Raw genomic sequence first — 22151 nt, 5'->3', positions numbered from 1 at the left:
AATTTTCAGGTGTACATTTTTCTAATATAAGTATACAAAAAAAATAAATCTTTAAACTTATGAAAGGAAATATGTATATAATATATATTTTTAAAAGGTGCAATTATCTATCAGCCCCTAGAAGTTCACAACTCTCTCTATTAGTCCATATGTTATTTTTTTATCATATTTTTTAATATTTCTTCTTATGCACCTCTAAAATAAGGACAATTTGGTAATTTTAATAAATTTAAATTTAAAACTAAATAATTAAAAAAAAATTTCAAGACGACATGAAAAAAAGTGATTGTTTATGGAATGGAAAGAAGTGATAGGTTTTTTATTACTTTTATGAAAAATAATTCTTGATAATTATCGGAATCAAGATGTGACTCATGGTTAGTCAAGGATTTATAAATTTTATTTTTTTATTTATTATATAATATAAAAATAGATTGATAATTACCTTAAAAGATTGTTACCTTTTGTTTTAAAAGTAACCACCACGGAACCGAGACGTAACTCATTCTTAACCATTAGTTTATAAATTTTATAATTTATTTATTACATACTATAAGAATAAATTGGTAATTAATTAAAAATTATTATATTTGTTCTAAAAATTACTAAATTAAGATAATTTAACATGTAAGAATAAGCCACATCTTGATCCATCATAACTACCGTAAAAATGGGTTTGGTCCCGTCCTAACTACCATGAAAATGGGTGCGTTGGATTATCTCCCATCTAGAAAATGTGCAAACATTATATTTAATTAACAATTTCCGTAAATAAAAAAATCTATATATTTAATTTATTATATATATATATTAATTTATAAATGAGCACAAATCCATTAGACAGAATCCAAATGCATCCTTGATTCCACTGTTTTTGAATTCCCAAATACACAAAGAATCAAAAGCAAGCAAAATGTTGAATATGTGATTATAAAAAAAGAAAGAAAGAAAAAAAAAAAAAAAAGTTGTGATCTTTCCTGGAATTTCTTTCAGGCTGTCATTTTCTTTGGCGATCTTCCCAATTTTGGGCCACTCTGTTTCTCTCCGGACTTGTTTGTGTAAGTGTACGGTGTCATTTGCTGCTTTGATTCCTCATCTCTTTGATGTTCACGGGCTTTGGCCTTGTGGATGGGAACTTTGCCAGGTTCTCTGTTGGATTTCTCCATCAATGTGGAGCTTTTTTGAGCATTTGAGTTTGTTTTGGTTCTCATTGATTCTTTGTGTTTCAATTCATCATTTGGTCTTCATTTTTTGGCAGTGATTTGATTTTTCTTGTCAAATGCTGAGAAAGAGCAGTGGGACAGAGTTTGAACCCTGTGAGTTTGATTTCATTCCCAAAAGTTCATGTTTTTTCATTATTTTTTAATTTTGTTTGTTTTGGTGCTCATTCATTTGATTTTGATTTGAAATGGTGAAGAAGAAGTGGGAGAAAAAGTTACATTTTACTGTGGTATTTTTCGTTAGTGTAAATGTTATACAAAAAGTTGTGGCATTTGAATCCATGTTGCTTTCCAAATTTAAAACATCCAAAAAGGTCTAGTTTTTTCCTCTTTTTCCCCCCTTTTTACACATGGTTCAACTCCATTATTTGATCTTCTTTTTGGTACTAATTTGATTTTCGTGTGCAATGCTGCTGCAGTTGGATGTTTTATTGTTCTCCACGGGGGTAGATGATGTGCAAGAAGAAGTTAAATTTGAATCTTTGTTTATTTCTGAGTTTAATGAATCCAAAATTTTCATGCTTTCATGTTTTGTGCAAAAAGTTCAACCATTCGAATCTCATTTTCTTTCTAAATTTAATGAATCAATAACGTTGATATTTCCCAGTTGTTTTTCTTTTTAGTTCATTGGCTTTACATGCGTTCTGGGACTCATTTGGTTGTTGACTCTCTTCTTCACTGTTTGTTCTCAAGTTCTGAGAGTAAGAAGCAGGACATTGAATTGGTTGTGGAGTTAAGAGGAGCAAATGGCAATGCTCTGCGCTTGTTCTGGTGAACAGTTCCAGTTGGAAGAGGCACCACAGTCACCGGAGTCTTTAGCCACAAGGGACTTCTCAGTCAGTGGCCTCTCAACAAGGACCGGAGGGGACTGGGAGTCTCGGTTTGATGATAGCCAAGTGGATGATGTTGAATCCACTCTCAAAGAAACACTCTCTTTGAACTATGAGGTCCTTTTGTTTTCCTTTTCTTCTCTACACCCAATGGAGTCCGTATTTCTTATGTTATATGGTGCTTGTTATTGCAGGAAGCTAGGGCATTGTTGGGAAGATTAGAGTATCAAAGAGGCAACTTTGATGCTGCATTGCAGGTATTTCAGGGGATTGATATTCGTGGATTGAGAGCGAAGATGGCTAAGGCCATTGCTGAGAGAACTCGGCCGAGAAGAGCTCGGTCGAAAGGCCAGCATTTGCAGACCAATTTGATGTCAATGCATTCAGTAACCTTGATTCTTGAGGCAATGCTGCTTAAATCCAAATCCTTGGAAGGTCTTGGCCGTGCAAGAGGTAATTTAGTGCTGTTTCTGTGTTTAATTGCATGTTTCTTTTGCAAGTATGATATCAGTTTGAGATATCAGTTTGATGGCTCAAATAGTGAATATGAATCGCTGAATAGTGGTCCAATTGAGAATGAGAGTGCGGCATCTTTTGCAATCAGATATGGTCTTGATTACTGATGTATGATGTTGAATTCGCGGAAAAACATTTAGCATGTCTGGAATGGAAATATTTTTTATCGACATTGGAGATAAAAGGTCATGTTCAACTCAATAAAGATAATGTTTTCTGACTAATTATATCTGGTTATACAGTCCTATATGACACAAATGATTTGAATTTCATTCTAAGTTATTGCATCATTTCCCATTAGATATTTATGCACTGTCATTTTTCTGCAGTATTAGTGATACCATGCTTGCCTTTTATTTTGAACTAGCAGATGCTGCTATTGAATGTAGAAATATTTTAGACATTGTTGAATCTGCGTGGCCTCATGGTTTGCCTGAGGGTATTGGACACGATTCCAAGTTGAAGGAGATGTTTCACAAAGCACTTGAGTTACTTCCAAAACTATGGAAACAAGCTGGTTTTCTTGAGGAAGCTATTGCTGCATACCGTTGCGCTCTAGTCACGCCCTGGAATTTAGATCCCCAAAGGTGTGCTATCTTACAGAAAGACCTTGCTGCAACTCTGCTCTATGGAGGTGTTGAAGTAACTCTTCCTCCGCAATTGCAACTGCTCTGGGGTTCCGCAGCTCCTACAAGTAATGTAGAGGAGGCGATTTTATTGTTGTTCATACTGATGAAAAAGGTTGCTTTCCAGGAAATAAGTTGGGATCCTGAGATCATGGATCACCTCATTTATGCACTTGCGGTCTCCGAACAATATGAAATTTTGGCAAGTCATATTGAACAATTGTTACCGGGTATTTACAGTAGAGCTGAAAGGTGGTACATTCTTGCACTTTGCTATGCAGCTGCAGGTTTGGATGATGTTGCGATCAACATTTTAAGAAAAACTTTGGGTAAATCAGAAAAAAAGCATAAACCACATCTTTCAACTGTTTTACTAGGTGCAAAGCTGTGCAACAAGAACCCAATCCATGCTTATGAAGGAATACATTTTGGAATGAAGGCATTCCAATTAACCAAAAATGAAGAAAACCATCTGATGGGTGTTGCCAGCCACTTGCTTGGTGTTTCATATGGGCTTTGTGCGAGATCTTCTATCTCTGATTCACAAAGGCTGTTTTTTCAAAAAGAATCTTTGAAGTTACTACAACTTGCTCTAACAATTGAAAGAGATAATCCTGAGGTGTTATATAGTCTGGGAATGGAGAATGCAATTCAACGAAATATTCATGCAGCTGTAGAAAATGCTGCAGAATATCTAGATAAAATTACTGGAAGCTCCACGGATGGTTGGAAATTGTTATGTCTTGTAGTATCTGCGCAGCAGAACTTAAAAGATTCAGAAGCAATAGTTGATCTTGCCGTGCAGGAGACTGGAGAAGTGGATGGAATGGCTCTTTTACGGTTGAAGGCGTTATTGCAAGCTGCTCAACAGCAGCCCAAGCATTCAATAGAAACTTATAGGACATTGCTTGCGATGATTCAAGCACAGAGGGAGGTTGGGTCCCATATCTCCAACAATGAGGTGCGCATGCTCCACTCTTTTTTAACATAAACTCTGCTGAAGTCCCGAAGATAAATCCTTTTGATGTATGATTCGTCATATTCTGATTCATATGTCACAGTTGCTTTATCTGTGGTAAATTGTTTATTCTTTGCAGGTTAAACCTGAAAGAAAAGTAGAAATGGAAGCATGGCTGGACTTGTCAGCCATTTATATGAAACTTGGATCATGGGCAGATTCACATGTGTGTTTGGACAAAGCTAAGTCTATTGGATTGTTTTCTCCTGAGAGCTGGCATGCAACAGGTTGGTACCTGCATCCTGTCTCCTTGATAATTCTTTGCCTTTTTTTGGAAAAAATTGTTAAAATAAAGAATGTTGAATTTTTGTGCTTGCTGGCATGCGATATGTTGATAATCTACATCCTGTCTCCTTCATGGTTCTTTGAATTTTCTAAAAACATCGTTGAAATAAAGCATGTTGAATCTTTGGGCTTGTTTGCCTTTCCTAATTTAAAATGCTTTCATAACTAAATGAGCACAATTTAAGACATTATATCTGTGTTGATAACCATGCATTGTTCATTTGTCTACACTTTTGAGTAATATCAGAACATCACTGAACTTCACTGGGGAAGGGGAAAAATATATGAATTTATCAATAGTTTGTGTCTATGGATGACACAGCAATTAGTTTTTTGGTCTTCCTTTCTTTGCCAAGAACAAACTTTTGCCATCATTGTACTGTCATTGCAAAGAGGTATTTCTCTTGCAACATCAAACAATATAGAAAGACTGAAAAGCAGAAAAACTACATCAAAACCAGAAAATCTTGAGATACATCAAACGCAAACAGTTTATAGATTGTTTAATCCCTGCAGGAGTATTGTTTGAAGCACAGTCACTACACAAGGAAGCTCTAACAGCCTTCTTAATATCACTCTCACTAGAACCAGAGCATGTACCAAGCATGGTCTCGACAGCATCAGTGCTCAGAGTGCTGGGAGGTGATGCGATGGTGATTGCAAAGAGCTTCTTGATGAATGCTTTGCGACTCGATCCTGCTAACCATGATGCATGGATGAACCTTGGCTTCATTTCAAAGATTGAAGGTGAACTGGAACAAGCTGCAGATTGTTTTCAGGCAGCTTATGAACTCAGTCAATCATCTCCTGTGCACAAGTTCGTGTGAAAGTTGCTTCATTGTAAATACAAAAGAATGTAAGTTCAGTCTCTTATAAACTTTGTTTGCAGTCAATACACATTCCATAAATTTCATACTCGAACAGCATCCCCGCGTTGTTGATTCCATTGAATTGAAGTTCATAACTAATGTTTTGGCCATAATTCTCATATATACTTTTGATAAGATTGTAAACATTATGTGAAATTCACCCTGTGGTTTATGTAATTACAACCTGGGCCATATTTGTGCACTTATTCATAATTTTTCCATGAAAGCTGCTTCTCTTTTTCTATAAAACCCAAATGATGTTTGTGTAATTTATGCTACTTTGTATATCCAATTATGTCGAATACAATCCAATGACAACAGCTTTAGCTTTCTCCCTTATAAGAATAACCTCAGCATCCTTGACCGTTCCAATATCTTGCTACTTTGTGCCACCTTTAGCTCTTCGTCTCTATGTTTGCAACCCTGCAACTCGGAGTTGGACTATGCTCTGTCTGCTGAACACTTGTGCTACCCATTCATTTTTATTAGCTTTTGATTCAGAAATCTCTTCGCGCTTCACTGTTGTTTGCCTCTGCTACTATGTAAGAATAACCGGATGCTTGAATTTAGTCACCTTTGTTTCTTGAACACGGAGTTGGGGGGTAGCCAGTGTGCATAATGTCCCTGATCGTGTACTTCAGTCCACTTTGTGTACTCATCTACTTCAAAGACAACATTCTTTTGCTAGATATTAAGTTTCAGTATATCATTGTTATCAATCTTGAGAATTTGGTTTGTCATGAAATTGATATGCCAAAGATATCGACGAACAAAAAATGGAACTTTGTACTTGGGAAGTCTGGAGGGAGCTTGCATTGTGTTGTTAATTAAGACAGAGAAGGAGAAACAAATATGGATGTTTTTTTTTTTGCCAAGATGAGCGGTCTAGCCGCTAAGAAAGACAAGGGCGTGCACAAGCCTCGGCGGAGCAAGTGGGAGCGGGGCCTGCACACACATGCGCGCTAGGACCACCCGCACACAACCACTACTCACACTCCCATAAATGTGCCCTCACTTAATAAGATTTGAACTCTCACCACTTGTGAAGGGTTCTGTTGGAGACTCGGCTACTAATAGACCACTTGATCATTGGTAGAAACAAATATAGATGTTGGAGGACTATGAAAGTAGTGTGTGGGTGTTGAAGCATGTCTCGTTTTGCATAGAAACTTCATTTTGCAAATATATTGTTACAATATATTTTGTTTGTGCATCAATTCGTTTATTTACATCAAATGTTGGATTGGATCTTTTACTTTATACTTGATTATGATGAAGGTTTGATAAAGTTAAGCTCATGAAATTTATGATTCATGCTGCTTTTGACCATGGATTTTCCTTTAAAAAAACTGATAAGAAAAGGAACACTGAGAGGTAGAAGGAGGAAAACATACATCAGATCTTTATATTACAATTTTACTATGACCTCAATTGTTTTGCCTTAATTGATGTCTTTATAAAGATTTGATTTGCAATTTTCGATATTTATTTAATAGATTATTTCAATAAGTGCTCATTGGTGATCACCTTTTTTTTTTAACTGTCTTTACTGCTGCTGCTCCTGAAAATTAGAAGGTTATGATCATGAGGATGTTGATGATTTATTTCTTCTTGGTGACTTCTTTTTCAAAGTCTGGAAATCCAAATTGACTAAGTGTGATGGGATAAATTGAATTGTTCTATTGTCTAAAATAACAAATTGAATTGAGTTGTCTTTTTTCTAACTTATTGCAGAAACTCATAGATTTTATCAAACTAATGGAGCTACATATAATGGTGATGGCATTTACAAGAGGGCCATGATATGGCAAATATATTTATAAACATTCCCTTTACTTTTCATAAATATTCCTACTTCAATTAAATTCTCAAAAACTCATTAAAACATCAAACAAATGAATCTATTTTTAATAAACTACACATGAAGTTTAGCTTTTAAACAAAGCTATAATATTAATATATACTCCAAATACTAAAGAACAATATTAGCCATCAATATGAAGCTTTGTGGACTGAGTTTCTTGCTTAAAATTTATCTTTCCTTCATTTTATAATTGATAAACTTTCTATCATATTGATGGCAAACCTGGTCTTCTAGTTCTTGGAGTTATATACATTTGCTTGAATGCTAGGCTTCTTGTTTAACTTATTAAAAACTCATACATTTGTCAGATATATGTATCACATTCTTGTTCTAATTACATTTCATGGACCATAAATAAGGCTTTCATTTCTGCAAAAATTAATACTTACAACAGAAATAGGAAGGATGTCTCACACCGCGAAAAATTTAACAGATGATATACTGATCAACATCCTCTCTCGGTTACCTACCAAATCTCTTTGCCGGTTTCTCTGTGTTACAAAAGCATGGCACAATCTTATTTCCGACACCTACTTCCAAGCTCAACGGCCGCCAACCATGACCGGCCTCTTATATCATTTCAGAGATAAAAGCTGGAACATTAACAATGGATATATCTCCGTACCAAGCTACAACCATGGCTTCATTGATACTGTACTGAGCTTCCTTTCTTATCCCGGGAACATTCAAATTCTCGACTCCTGCAACGGTTTGCTTCTTTGCCGTTTCTGGGACACACCATATTCATTATCCCCCGATGTTTGTGTATGCAATCCCACGGCTCGAAGCTGGACTCTTCTTCCCAACCTGAAGCTTTCCACCTACAACTCCCTTTACCTTGCTTTCGATCCAAACGTATCGCCTTACTTCACTCTTGTTCGACTTCAACTTAAGCAAGAATCTCTTTGTGTTGAGGTCGACAAATTCTCCTCTCAAACAAATAGTTGGACCAAGATTCAAGTGTCGGCCAAAGATAATATCCTGACGTATTTGTATCGCATTGTTCACATGGATGGTTGTAGGAAACTATGCAGAGTATACTTGAATGGCATCATATATATGGTTGCCGGCACGAAACATATGGTTTGCATTGATCTTGAGAGCATGGTTTGTGATAAGGTTATTGAGATGCCTGAGGCTAAATCAATGATGATGAAAGAAGTCATTGGGAAGTCTGAAGGGAGCTTGCATTTAGCTTTGAAAGAGAAGAAGGGGATTAAGATATGGATGCTCAAGGACTATGAGAAAAGTGAGTGGGTGTTGAAGTATAGTATTGGGTTGGAGCTTGTGTTTGATCATTTGCTGCCTTTTCATCCAGACATGGACATTGTTTTCCTGAGGATGAAAGATAAGATCATGTCTTGCAAGATGAGCAATGGTGAATTGAAGGAGGTTTGTGAATTGAGCCAGAGGACTATGCAGTGGGTTTTAGTTTTCTCTCCTTTCTTTGGTCAGGATGTTTTGGAAAATAAGAATTAATGGTGCATGATCGTGTTTTTCTTATCATATTTTCCAAATGGTCACTTGTTTTGGACATGTTTATTGTATAAATTTGTGAAAGTTTCAAGTTGAAGTAATAATTTTATGAAAGATTGAACTCTTTTTATTTGAAGGATTATTATTGTATTTTTCTCATTCTTCCTGGACCCATTTTAAACTCTCCAATAAATTGATCAATTCTCCGACAATCCATGCTTTCTAAGATCAATGTTCGGTGTAGGTTGCAAGAGCTATACCAATTCGAGGCAAACTCTAAATACTAGACATGACCTTAGAATAACAGGGGTTAAGGTCAACTAGCGAGATGATGGGGATAAGCTTCATTTTCGAGAAGGAAATAACCCAAATCACTAGTTGAGACTCCTAAATGACTACTCAATGATAAGAGAGGCAGGGGTTGCAAAGACAACCGAGAGATTTGCCTAGAAGGGGCCAAGCGTTTATTTCCTAGTTTATTCAATGCTTACGCATGCGCATATATGTATAAATGTGTGTGTGTGCGCGCGTGCGCACAAAGATGCAAACATGGAAAGCAGGCAAAAGGGGGATGCAATTAAAGAAGAGTAATATGTTGGTCATCAATGTGATGGAGAAAGTCTTGTAGGAAATACAATCCGTATGTAAATACTACAAACTACTTATGTACAAATCAAACATATAAATTTAGCAAGCATATAAAATCAGCAATAATCCATAAATAATAATTAAAAATTTTCAGTCTAGGGTAGGCGTGCGTAAGCACTGCCCTAACGTTGAATTGGGCTCTCTTGTGTAGAATTTTTTTGGCCTCACTCCAAGCACATGATACACTAACCCGGGAAGGAAGAACTCTCGTCACATAGCACTTGCAGCATCAAGGTATACCAAGCACACCCACAAGATTCAAGCAAATGACCCAAGAACAATAACACTTGGGTTTTCCAAGTACGCAAAAGAGCACACCCGGGAGAAGGAGAATGTGAGAGGATGAAGTAAGTGTGTGATTAGGGTTATTGGTTAGCCACATATATATAGGAAAGAAATCTCCAAAGATCCTCTCAATATCCAATGTGGGACTAAACCAAATGGAGTAGTTTGGTTTGAGTGTACCAAACATGTGGGACCAACTAGAACCCACGGGAGCCAAATAAATTATAAATAGCTCAACAAGTAAGCCCCGCAGGACCCACATCTAATAATACCCCACTACACTCAAAACCTAAGTATGAACAACAACAACAACAACAACAACAACAACAACAACAAATGCAACAAGGAATCTCAGAAGATAATCAGAAGAAATTATCAAAAGAATAATGAAGGAATGAACAGCTTGAACCTTGGGTTTTCACTCGATCAAGATAAGTTGTCTTTAAAGACTTTAACCCTAACCTTTCATTAGAGTTTCCAACTGATAAAGACAGTAGTGAACTGAGTTCTTGAACTACAACTCCTTGAATAAGAATTCAACTTTAATGATGATCTCGTGATTGCACTTGGTTAAACAAGGTTGGCATGTTATTGGCCATGTGCTCAATATCATTTCATGGAAATAATTAGAGAGCTAGTCTGCTAACTCTCATAGTTGCAGCCTGACAGCTATTTCCACATTGGTGAGATCTCTAAAGATATCTGTAGTGGAATATCTCGTTTAACTAGCTTTTGATCATATTAAGAGCTATGCTCAACCTTTACACCACTATATGAGAGCGCACGTCATAGGAATGGGGAAATAAAATATACATATCTCAAATATGTGTAGGGTGCTCTCCCAGTCAACCAATCAATAGCTTCCCCTTGAACTTCTATCATGCAATCTCCATTCAAAGAAACAAGGTCACTATTGGTATTGACCTTTATGGGCTAAGCCAAATTCCCCTCAATGCCTCGAATATCACCTGCCTCGATAAGCCTTTTGTTAGGCAATCTTCTAGATTTAGCTTTGACTTTATGTAATCAATGCTCATAACGTTGTGCTTCAAATGTCTCCAAACTGACTTGTGGAGTATCCACATATGCATGTTCATTTTATCATTAGTAATTTCATGCTTGCACAATTCAATAGCAGATTTAGGATCACAATGTATAGCAATACGAGGCATAGGAGAAGACATAACTGAAATCTAATAAAGAAAATTTCTAATCCACTCAACCTTCATACATGTAGAATCAAGCGCAATCAATTCAACTTCCATGGTGTTCTTAGCATTGAGCTTCTGCTTAGTAGATTTCCATTAGACAGTTCCTCCACCAAGTAAGAATACTTGGACTGAGGTTGATTTAAGATCCACTGAGTCAGATATCTAGCTAGCATCTGCATATCCCTCTACCATACTAGGGAATCCAGAATACCTCAATCCAAAAGACATAGAGCTTTTTAGGAATCTGAGAACCCTCTCAAGAGCAAACCAGTGTTCTTGATTAGGGTTACTAGTATATCTACTCAATCTAGATATAGAATATGCAATGTCACGTCTAGTTTTGTTCGACAGATACATCAGGGATCCTATGATCTAAGTATAGAGATCCTAATTCACAGGTTTACCTTTGTTCTTCTTAAGGTGTACACTAAGATCAAAAGGTGTAGCAATAGATTTGCAATCCAGATATCGGTATTTTTCCAACGCTTTCTCAATATAATGAGATTGGGATAACGTGATGCCATATACTGATCTTGTAATTAAGCTTGATTACTAGGACAACATCAGCTTCTCCTAGATCTTTCATATCAACCTTATTGCTCAGAAAGTTCTTGACATCACAGACAAGATCAAGATCATAAGCAAAAATATGCAAATAATCAACATACAAGTACACAATAACACATTTGCCATCTACTAATTTACTATAAACACACTTGATATAGTTGTTTACAACAAATCCATAAGAGATGATTGTAGAGTCAAACTTGGCATGCCACTGCTTAGGGGCTTGCTTCAATCCATGAAGAGATTATTCAAGTTTGCAGACCTTGTGCTCTTGTCTGAGGACAACAAAGCCTTCAAGTTTCTCCATGTAAATTTCTTCCTCTAAATCACCATTCAGGAAAGCAGTCTTTACATCCATCTGATGGATTTCAAACTGAAAGCAGAGGCAAGTGCTACAAGAATCCTAATAGTGGTGGTACAAGCAACTAGTGTGTAGGTGTCAAAGTAATCAAGTTGATCCCTCTTTCTGTCTGAACTCTTTTGCAACTCACCTGGCCTTTAACTTTTCAATGGATCCATCATGTCTCAAATTCTTCCTGAAGACCCATCTACAACCCAAAGGTTTACTCCTAGGAGGCAGGGAAGTAAGTATCTAGGTGTGGTACTCATCATCTATAGCTTCTTTCCAGAAAACTGAATCAACGGAAGCCATAACCTCCTGATAAGTGGTAGGAGTATCCTCAATCATGAAGATGACAAAATCATCACCTAGGTTCCTTTCCACTCTACCTCTTTTGCTTCTTCTAGGTTCTTGTACAGGATGAGGAACTGATCCAGAAGTGGAGCTAGAGGTCAGAGGTATAGAAGAAGTGGGACTGGAGGCTGATCTCAAAGGGAAGATATTCTCAAAGTAGGCAGCATCTCTAGTTTCAATGATGGTGTTTCTAGCTATTTCACTCACGTCTAAGTTAATAACTAAGAATCTCCCAACATTGTTATCTAGAGCATACCCTACAAACACTGCATCTAGGGTTTTAGGACCTATCTTCCGAGTTCTAAGATCAGGGATCTTGACCTTAGCTAGATATCCCCACACTTTGAAGTAGTTGAGTTGTGGGGCTTTTCCTTTACAAAGTTCATAGAGTGTTATGCTACGGTCCTCAAAAGGAATCTTACTCGGGATAAAGCAAACTGAGAGCAAGCCTCCCTCCACAAGTTCTCGGGTATACCATAATTTAATAACATGGCATTTACCATGACCATCAATGTCCTGTTTTTCCTTTTAGCAACCCCATTGGACTCAGGAGTGTAAGGAGCACTAAACTCATGTATAATCCCATTCTGTTCATAGAATGAAAACATAGCATTAGAAGTATACTCTCCATCTCTATCAAACCTAAGAACCTTAATGGTCCTGCCTAGCTGGTTCTCAGCTGCGGCTTTTAAAATCATGAACTTGCTAAGGGATTCATCTTTAGATTTGATTAGGTAGGTATAACAGAATCGGAAATGCTCATCAATAAAGATAATTAAATAACAATTTCCCGCTTTGGTAGGAGGTCTGCAAGAATCACAAATATCACTATATATGGATCAAATAAAGAAGTTTAGCGTTTCGGGTGATTCGAGGAAAAGGTTTCTTAAGTAGTTTGGCTTGAACACAGATCTGACATTTAGAACCTTGATCAATCTTGGATTTAGGGATCATTTTAAGGTTCATCAACCTTCTAATGGATCCAAAGTTCACATAACCCAAAATTCCATGCCAAAGATCACAAGACTCAACATTCAAAACAATAGAAGAAGAAGGATAATCGGAACTTTCATTAACCAATAAATTAGAAGGTTCACATACATTGAGTTTGAACAGACCATCGGATACAAAACCTTTACCAACAAAAAGATTACTTCTAGAGATTATAAGACGGTTTGACTCAAGTACAATCTTATAACCAGACTGAATCAAAAGGGAACCATTGATAAGATTTTTTCTAATGTCGGGTACATGATGAACATCTAATAAGGTGAGAACTTTTCCAGATGTCATCTTCAAATCAATCCGTCTTTTGCCTAACACGTGTGCTACTGAGCCACTTCCAAGAGTCACACATCCTCCACTTGAGACATGATAAGTGGAGAACCAGAAATGTTCAGCATAGATGTGGACGTTAGCACTAGAATCAAGGAACCACTCTAGGTTTTGACTAGTCAAATTGACAGAAGGAATGCAAGACATTGGCCTAAAGAAAGTCCCAGAGGAGGGTTCACCCATCTCAAGCACATTTACTTGCGGTTTGGGTGGACCAGAATTTTTCTTGACAGGTTCAGTCTTGCGGAAGAAGCAACATGAGCAACATGGTTTGTCCTACCACAAACAAAACAACGTTTAAGACTTTTCTCAAAAGGTTTAGGAGTAGAAGATTTGGGTTGCTAAGAGTTTTAAGAACTAGAGTGGGTTGGCTTGCCTTTGGCCTTAAAGGGTTTCCCTTTAGGGGAAAACATGGCAACCTCTATCAGAAGAGTGTGAACTCCTAGAGCTTTTAGAACTATTAGGGCTACCACTATGTTCAGCTAAATAAACTCTAGCCTTATGAGAATCTACACCCTTAGAGAAGATCCGGTTGGCTTCCTCAATTCTAATGGTATTGTAAACTACTACAAGGTCTATGAAATCAATCTTGTGTCTAAGTCTGTTTGCAAAGACTGACCAAGAACATGGTAGTTTGTTCAGGAGAATGGGCACAATGTGGCTCTCAGTGTACACGGTACCACACTTTTCTATGGCCCTAAAGTAGTCATGAAAGGTATGAATCTATTCTCCCATCTCTACATCATCTACCATCTTGTAGTTCTCAAACTCTATGCTCAGGTGGCTAATCCTAGTGGCATTTTTCAGGGTCATGCTTCTTTTCCAGGGCACTCCATATACCCTTAGCAGTCTTATAATCAAAGTATTTGTCATAAAAAAGATCAGAAAGAATGCTAAGAATTCTATGGCAACAGTAGAAATCGATCTCTTTAGGAGTTTTACTAAGAGCTAATGAGCTAGAGGTTTGGTCTACAGTCAAGATGGATAATCGGCCAAGTCTACTATGATCAAGATCAGAGAAATCAGAATAACATGATAGAGTAAGGGTTGTGGATACTCCTAAGGTGTACAACCAAAATTCAGCCTAATGTTTCCACCTCCTAAAGTTCACCTTACTGTCAAGCTTGACAGGTTTACACGAAGTATCAGATTGTGTATCCATGTGTGTGTAATGTACGCTAATCAATTTCAAGGTCTACCAATTAATGTGGCACAAGCAAGTTTAACGTTTTCAGATTTTTAAAGAAGTGAAACAAATTGTAGGAATTAACTTACAAGAGTTTAGCTTGCAAATATAGTATCGTAGAAATATATGTATGGAAATATAAGCTACAATATTATATGTATGAATAAGTATGCAGGAATTTTTACATATAAAAATACATTCTACAAAATTTATGTGTACATGAATATAGTGCACAATAGTATACATACTGGAATATAGTATTCTATAGTATTATATGTATTTAATATAGTATTACAGAATATGCTTTCAAAATACAGAAATATAGTTGCAGCTAAACAGATTTCATATAAGACAACAATTCAACATTTGATTGTAAGAAATACAATCCATATGCAAATATTACAAACTGCTTCTGTAGAAATCAAACATATAAATTCAGCAAGCATATGAAATCGACAATAATCCAGAAATAATAGTTAGAAATTTTCAGCCTGGGGTAGGCATGCGTAAGCGCTGACTTAACGCTGAATTGGCTTCCCTCGTGTAGGATTTTTTTGGCCTCACTCTAAGCGCATGATACATTAACTCGAGAAGGAAGAACTCTTGTCACCTAGCACGTTCGGTGTCGAGGTATACCAAGCACACCCACAAGATTCAGGCAAAGGATCCAAGAACAATAACACTTGGGTTTTTCAGGTACGCAAAAGAGCACACCTGAGAGAAGGAGGATGTGAGAGGATGAAGTAAGTAAGTGTGTGTTTAGGGTTCTTTTTTGGACACATAAATTTAGGAAAGAAATCTCCAAAGATCCTCTCAATATCCAATGTGGGACTAAACCAAATGGAGTAGTTTGGTATGAGTGTACCAAACATGTGGGACCAACTAGGACCCACAGGAGTCAAATAAATTATAAATAACTCAACATGGAGGTCCCGTAGGACTCACATTGAACAAGTCTATGTGTATATATATAGAGATAATGAAGGGAAGATCAATGCAAGGAAAGAGTACAAAGAGTAAAATAGATAAATGAGTTGAGGTTTCACAAACATTTGAATTAGCTTCATTTACTTCCTCACAATGAATATTGGAGAAAGAGAGATTCATGTTTAACTCTTTCAAAAAAGAATTGTTCATTATGCCCGTCTAGCCAAGAAACAAAAATGGTGAATGAAAACACTATTGAGAATGATAAGTCAATCACATTAAAATCAAATCTTGCTCATTAGTTGATCATTAAGTCGTTCTAAAATCATACATCCGACTTCAACCACATCTTTAATTCTGTTGAACTCAAAATCATATTTCATACAAATGAGTTCGAACAAAATCAGATTGGTGGCATGGAATAGGATTTGCAGACCTCAAAATATGGGCGGTTGGGGAATTCTTAATCTCTAAGAGTTCAACAAAACCCTTCTGGGGAAATGGTGGTGGAAAATAGCCTTTAACCCTTCCAGTTGTTGGGCTAAAATCATCCACACAAATTACTTGATAAGAAACTCCCTTGATTCTATTCCACACCCCGCCAAGGAACAAATCCTTTTTTTGGGCAGGAATTAACACCATCTTACCCTTGTTAAGCTCGTGCTTATCTAAGACTATCAGGAATGGTGATACTAATTTCTTTTGGTTTGATAGATGGTATAATCGGAGAGCTCCTAAAGATTTATGGCCTGCACTTTTCAATGATAGTATCTTTCCATGGTTAACAATACGACAATTCTTTCAAAATCTGTCATCTCTAGAGAGACTCTTTCATACAAATACTCTCAACGACCTTTCGCAGCTTCTGTCTTCAATTCTTGATTGCTCCAATGATCAGGCTGATGTTTACAATTGGACACTAGAATAAAATTGGAACATTCTCTGTAAATTCCTTTATAAGTTCCTAATAGATGGAGGTGTTCGCAACCCTTTATACTCACAATTCTGGAAAATTCGGTGCCTAAGTAAAATCTCCTTGTTTTGCTGGTTTGCATGGGACGACAAAATTCTAACTCTCATGAACCTTTTCAAGAAAGGTTGCAATTTTCATAATGCCACTAATACATGTGAGATGTGTCACAAAGAATTTGAAACAATGGAACACATTTTTCTTAAATGTGACTACGCAGAGCGAATTTGGACATCTGTTTTTCAAATCTTAGAACTTCACTCACCTCCACCAAAAATTTCAAAGATTTGGACCTCATGGATACCGTTGTTAGAAACCCAACAATGACCCCTTTGGGACTTCATTTCTAGAGCTATTATTTGGAATATTTTGCTAGAAAGAAATAATCGGATTTTTAATTTAATCACTTTACCTTTTAATTCGATTATTATTAAAATTGCTAATATGCTACTATCTCGGTTCTTAACAATTACAGATTCACAACAGCACACTCCAAACGAAGCTTCTTAAAGGATAAAACGCTTTTTGGATTTCATGAGCGCAAGAACTACAGCTCACACCGGCAATACAAACCAAGACTCAGCTTCGAAGTAGTTTGGTACTCTAGACAGTTTAGGTAGCCTTGTGAAACCAGAGAGTGGACTTCGTCTGCCTAGCTGCTTTCCTTCTCTTTACCTTATTTTTCTTGTTTGTTCCTTGTTTGTTATTTTCTACTTTTTTGTGTGTTTCACATTTGGTGAGAGCCAATGCGAGCTGTTGTTTGTTCTGACACTTATTATTTTGTTGCTTTTTTTTGGTTGTATCTTGTTATTTTTTTTATTTAATAAATCAGAGATTTATTTATTTTTATTAAAAAAAAAAACAGATTTCACTGTGAAACTTTTATGAGCACGAATGTGATAGAAAATATTTTGTTAATAAATAGCATATTTATTATTAATTAATTATAACATGTAACTCATATGTCTATAATAACTCAAACAAATAAATTAAAACTAAATAGTATGAACAAAAAAAAAATGAGAAACAAATTTAGAATGCACAATTTTCAATGCCGTCAAACCTCCCTCCAAACCTTTTTTTGCTCCTGTTCACTTTTTTGTTTTAATTCAAACCATTGAGGCGAACTAATACTCAATTTTCACATGAAATTTCAGTTATATATTTAATTACAAAGAACTAAAATTTTCAAAACTACATACAGCACATAAATCAAACTCAATAATTTTGATACAAAAGTTTATTCAAAGACACATAAACCCCAACTTTTTCAAACATAGTAATTAAAATTCAATTAAGAAATGCAATCTATTAATTAATTCCTCGAACCATACTATGAATATTATCCAATTTTTGTTTATGATAACGTAATGTCATTCAATTAAGAAAATTTTTAAAACTAATAATTAAAAAATAATAAAACATTTCAATCTATCATCTATGCATTAATCCCTCAAATTAACCTCTAAACATTAATTAATTAATAATAAGTTAATAACCCAATTAAGTAAAATAAATAAAAGGAAATTTAGCTCAAAACCAAATAAATAAATAAATAAATAAATAAATAAATAAATAAATAAATAAATAACTGGGAAAGAGTTCAAAGTTCAAAAGTTCAAAAGAAAAACTCAAGTTTCCCTCCACCTAAAAATTTTAAAGTAATATAAAAATTAATTAAAACTCGAAATTCAAAGCCCACCCGAAAACTTCTTCTCCAGCGCGCGCGCAGCCAAAAAAACGAAAGCAAAACCAAAGCTTTAACAATGGCGGCATGAATCCCTCCTCCTCTTTGCTCCCAAATCCCTCTCTATAATCCCCCTCTTCTCTTCTCCTCTTGCTCAGCAATGGCGGACAAGGAGAACTCTGTCCGTCTAACTCGCGCTGCGGCGAAGAAGCGAGCTGCTTCTGGGGAAGCCTCGCAAACTCCAGCGAAGAGGAGGCGTGTGCCGCTCGGTGAGCTATCGATTACTCCCAATGTCAATCCGACCCAGCCTCGTCGTTCTAAGCGGAGATTGGGAGGGTAGAGGGAAGAAGGAGAGTAGAAAGGCTCCTCCTTTGGGGACCGTTCCGGTGGAGGAGCTTGCTAGGTCTGATGCTGAGGATCCCCAGATGTGCCCCCATTATGCATCTGATATCCATCTCTATCTCCGATCGATGGAGGTAATGGCTTTATGATTTTCCTTTTTTCTATGGGATTGAATTCATTTCTTAGTTTCAACCTTCGAATGGGATTTGATTTGAAGTTTGTTCATCTTGTTGGGGGTTTTTAGATGGAGGACAAGAGGAAACCATTGGCCAATTTCATTGAAACAGTGCAGAATGATATCACTGCGAATATGAGAGCCATTTTGGTTGATTGGTTGGTGGAGGTGGCAGAGGAGTACAAGTTGGTTCCTGATACTTTATACCTTACAATCTCATACATTGATAGGTTTTTGTCTTCCAATGCTCTTAATCGCCAAATGCTGCAGCTTCTTGGAGTTTCCTGCATGCTAATTGCCTCGTATGTTGTTCATCTTCATTCTCTTGTTTTTCTTTGTGTCTGTGTGTGTTTGATTGGGCTAATCTGATTAACAAAGTTTTGCTTTGCTGTTATTTTCAGGAAGTATGAAGAGATAAGCCCTCCTCATGTTGAAGATTTCTGTTACATTACTGACAACACTTACTCTAAACAAGAGGTATTACTTCTTTTCTGTGTCTTCTCTTGAATCTGTAAGTGTTTTCTGAAATTAAATGTGGATTATATATGATTGTAGGTTGTGAAAATGGAGTCTGATATACTGAAATTTCTCAATTTTGAGATGGGTAATCCTACAGTCAAGACATTTGTCAGGAGATTCATTTCAGTGTGTCAAGAAGACTATGGTGTAAGTGACACTAACCAATGAATTTATATAATTGATATTGGGCTTGATCATTGACACTGAATGAGCAATGAAATGTTATGCAGCATCCAAATCTGAAGTTGGAGTTCCTGTGTAATTATCTTGCTGAGTTGAGTTTACTGGACTATGGTTGTGTGAGACATTTGCCATCTGCAGTTGCTGCTTCAGCGGTTTTTCTTGCGAGATTTACCATTAATCCTGATAGACATCCTTGGGTAAGAATTAGATATGTGAGCATATGAAATTAGGTTTTTTTTATCATATGAGATTCTTAGACACTTTTTATGTGTTTCTCCAGAGCACTGCAATGCAAAATCACACAGGATATTCAGTTACTGAGCTTAAAGAATGTATCTTAGCCATCCATGATATGCAATTGAATAGGAAAGTGTCTTCTTTGACATCCACAAGAGAGAAATACAAGCAACATAAGGTAAGAGATAATGTTCCAAGGAGTGGATGCTTTTAATCACTGTTATAAATGCTATTGATATAATTGTAACTTTTTTCCTTATTTGAACAGTTCAAATGTGTGTCGGCATTGTTGTCACCATCTGAAATCCCAGAATCATATTTGGAAGACTTCAAAGAATAGTTTGTCATGTGGAAAACAAGTGATAGCTGAACATTTTTGGAGCTCATGAAGGCCATTTTGAACCTCAATGGCCATGAGCTTTGTTTTGTGACTCAATCTCAATGAGAGGACAAGAAGATAGAACCTAATTGTTTGATTGTTGTGTCTCACTGCTTGTGGATCATCTTGTATATCTAAATGAAAGAAAGAAACAATTTGTCTGCAAATCAGCCATGAGGCACTTGTTATATAATACTCATCAGAACAGTTGCTAATCAGAAATATTTTTTTGGTTTTTCTCAAACAAAATGTCACATGTTATATACTTTTATTGATTGACAATCAAACAAAAAGACAGCACTAGATGCAACTCTGTACATGATGACCAGGATGAACATTCTCAAAGTCTGAGAGTCAAATCAAGCTTCTCTGATTCAGGTTGTTTCTTCTCAGGCTTATAACTCATGCTAAAGCTTCTTTGCCATGTTAATTCAACAGGTTCTTCAAGTGCAAAAGGGGGCAGCCTTTTCAACTCCATGCTGGAATTAGCTTTGTCAAATCTTGCAGCCTTCATTGCTGTACTTTTATCACCACTAGCCTTGTGAATCAAGGAGTGTGGTTGAACTCCAAGTGAGACTGAACTCATGATCATCTTCTGAGCCTGGTGAAAGCTCTTTGCTTGACCTCTTTCTCTTTTGTGAGCATTCTGATGACCTCCTAATGCTTGTGAACTGTAAAATTTTCTCATGCAGAAGTGGCAGGGAAAGACCTTGTGTGGGCTGTTCTTCAACTGGGTACTTGAAGAGGCAGTCCCTGCTGCTGAGCTGCTCCCCCCAAGGCTCAAGGTAATTAATGCTTCTGAATTCTCTTCATTCTGATCATGTTCCATTGGGAAGAGAAAGAGGAAATCCCTGAAGACTTTGTATTGCGGACTTGGTCTCCTTATAAAGGGAACAAGTGCAAAAGAAGTGATTAGGAAGAGAAGAAGTAAGTGGTTTGAATAGTTTCAGCTGTTTATGTCCACCTTCTCAATTGGTCCACATTGTGGAGTTTACTGTTCCAGGGGCAATGCTTGTTTGCTGTCTACTGTTTACTGTAACCATTCATCACTTTCTTCTCCAGGTGTGTCCCACTCTCATGCTTCTCTTTTTTGAAAGTATGATACAATGTTGACACTACAACTACAATGGTATTGATGTCAATCCTCTTAAACTTCTTTCACATTAACTTTGATTTAACTAGCAAGCACATCAACAGGGGACCATTAGTACTGTAGAATCATTTGGTTGGAATAAAATTGAAGAGCATTTCATAACAATTGTGACAGAAAACTATATTTAGTTACTTAACATGCAATCAAGGACTCCAACTGTGCTAGTTTGAGGAGATAACATTGTCATTTAGAAAATAAAGAAAATGACATCCTTGGTTAGCTTGAGTCTCAGTTTAATCCTCAATATGTTTCTCTATTTGCATTGACACATACTGTCAGAACCTGAAAATTGCATTTGATTACTTACCATTTACTTAAGGACTCCAAATAATGCCAAGTTGTGGGGGATAAGTGGGATGTTGAGAAAAGATCATAACATCTTAGATTAGGTTTTTTTCTTCACTTGTACTGAACGCTATATACTCTTTATTCTTTTGTACCTTAAGACCATAAAGTACTTATGATCCCATGAAACATATGATTTGAACAGAATAGAAGAACATTTAACAACAAAGATAGGACACTATATTTGATTATTCACCATGTAATAACATGTTTGGTTAGTTTGGGCTTCAGTTTACTTGAAGTGAGGTATACTATTTTCTTCTATATCTCAACTTATATATATAATACTTGCAATCTCATGAAACATTTGTTTTGAATAAAGTAAAGGAATATTTCACAACAAATGTACTGACTGAAAAGTGTAAACTACATTTGATTGTTTACCACATGTGAATATGACTGAATGGCCTTCAATTCTACAAAGTCAAATGTGGATGAGAGACAATGACACCTCTGTTTAGTTTGAACCTTAATTTGACCATCAATATGTTTCTTTAATCAAAGTGAATGTGATTATCTTTTCCATCTGAAATCAATAATTATCCACATCCTTCAAAGAAAAAAAAAAAAAAAAATTTAGCACACACACATACAACTACAGTTG

At 36.3% G+C, this 22151-nt stretch overlaps 4 protein-coding genes across 7 annotated transcripts; 3 read left to right on the top strand and 1 right to left on the bottom strand.

Moving 5' to 3' along the window:
• The first annotated feature begins 821 nt into the window (after nucleotides 1-821).
• Nucleotides 822-5541, top strand: LOC120253388 (protein NPGR1). Of its 4 annotated transcripts, none has more exons than XM_039261726.1 (7): nucleotides 822-1058; nucleotides 1259-1316; nucleotides 1914-2167; nucleotides 2245-2503; nucleotides 2937-4153; nucleotides 4290-4437; nucleotides 5012-5541. In XM_039261726.1, exons 3-7 carry the CDS (start codon nucleotides 1967-1969, stop codon nucleotides 5320-5322), a joined length of 2136 nt encoding a protein of 711 aa, XP_039117660.1. In that variant the 5' UTR covers nucleotides 822-1058; nucleotides 1259-1316; nucleotides 1914-1966; the 3' UTR covers nucleotides 5323-5541. The 4 variants fall into 4 exon arrangements, with proteins under 4 accessions (XP_039117660.1, XP_039117661.1, XP_039117663.1 ...); XM_039261727.1 differs by lacking the exon at nucleotides 822-1058 and adding an exon at nucleotides 1079-1144; XM_039261729.1 differs by lacking the exons at nucleotides 822-1058; nucleotides 1259-1316 and adding exons at nucleotides 1462-1534; nucleotides 1640-1687.
• A 2092-nt stretch (nucleotides 5542-7633) lies between these two features.
• On the top strand, nucleotides 7634-8707 carry LOC120253425 (putative F-box protein At1g19160). Its single transcript, XM_039261771.1, has one exon. It carries the CDS (start codon nucleotides 7634-7636, stop codon nucleotides 8705-8707), a length of 1074 nt encoding a protein of 357 aa, XP_039117705.1.
• Nucleotides 8708-18245: 9538 nt separating this feature from the next.
• LOC120253397 (cyclin-A3-1-like) lies at nucleotides 18246-20079 on the top strand. Its single transcript, XM_039261737.1, is given in 8 exon segments — nucleotides 18246-18526; nucleotides 18528-18690; nucleotides 18801-19033; nucleotides 19133-19208; nucleotides 19287-19397; nucleotides 19481-19630; nucleotides 19714-19848; nucleotides 19939-20079. Coding segments are annotated over 8 exon segments (1092 nt in total). The 5' UTR covers nucleotides 18246-18374; the 3' UTR covers nucleotides 20011-20079.
• A 219-nt stretch (nucleotides 20080-20298) lies between these two features.
• Nucleotides 20299-20944, bottom strand: LOC120253398 (zinc finger protein 4-like). The gene has a single exon (XM_039261738.1). It carries the CDS (start codon nucleotides 20876-20878, stop codon nucleotides 20390-20392), a length of 489 nt encoding a protein of 162 aa, XP_039117672.1. The 5' UTR covers nucleotides 20879-20944; the 3' UTR covers nucleotides 20299-20389.
• Nucleotides 20945-22151: the final 1207 nt, after the last annotated feature.

Source organism: Dioscorea cayenensis, unplaced genomic scaffold, assembly GCF_009730915.1.
Source record: "Dioscorea cayenensis subsp. rotundata cultivar TDr96_F1 unplaced genomic scaffold, TDr96_F1_v2_PseudoChromosome.rev07_lg8_w22 25.fasta BLBR01000075.1, whole genome shotgun sequence".
NCBI lineage: Eukaryota > Viridiplantae > Streptophyta > Magnoliopsida > Dioscoreales > Dioscoreaceae > Dioscorea > Dioscorea cayenensis.
Note: the sequence above shows the minus strand (reverse complement) of the source record. Positions and strands in the feature narration are given on the sequence as shown.

Excerpts from the sequence above, each read along its gene's own strand:
- LOC120253388 (XM_039261726.1), top strand. The coding sequence starts at position 1,967 with ATGGCAATGCTCTGCGCTTGTTCTGGTGAACAGTTCCAGTTGGAAGAG. Across the intron at positions 2,168-2,244 it reads CACTCTCTTTGAACTATGAG|GAAGCTAGGGCATTGTTGGG; the intron begins GTCCTTTTGTTT and ends TTGTTATTGCAG. Across the intron at positions 2,504-2,936 it reads AGGTCTTGGCCGTGCAAGAG|ATGCTGCTATTGAATGTAGA; the intron begins GTAATTTAGTGC and ends TTGAACTAGCAG.
- LOC120253425 (XM_039261771.1), top strand. The coding sequence starts at position 7,634 with ATGTCTCACACCGCGAAAAATTTAACAGATGATATACTGATCAACATC.
- LOC120253398 (XM_039261738.1), bottom strand. The coding sequence starts at position 20,878 with ATGGAACATGATCAGAATGAAGAGAATTCAGAAGCATTAATTACCTTG.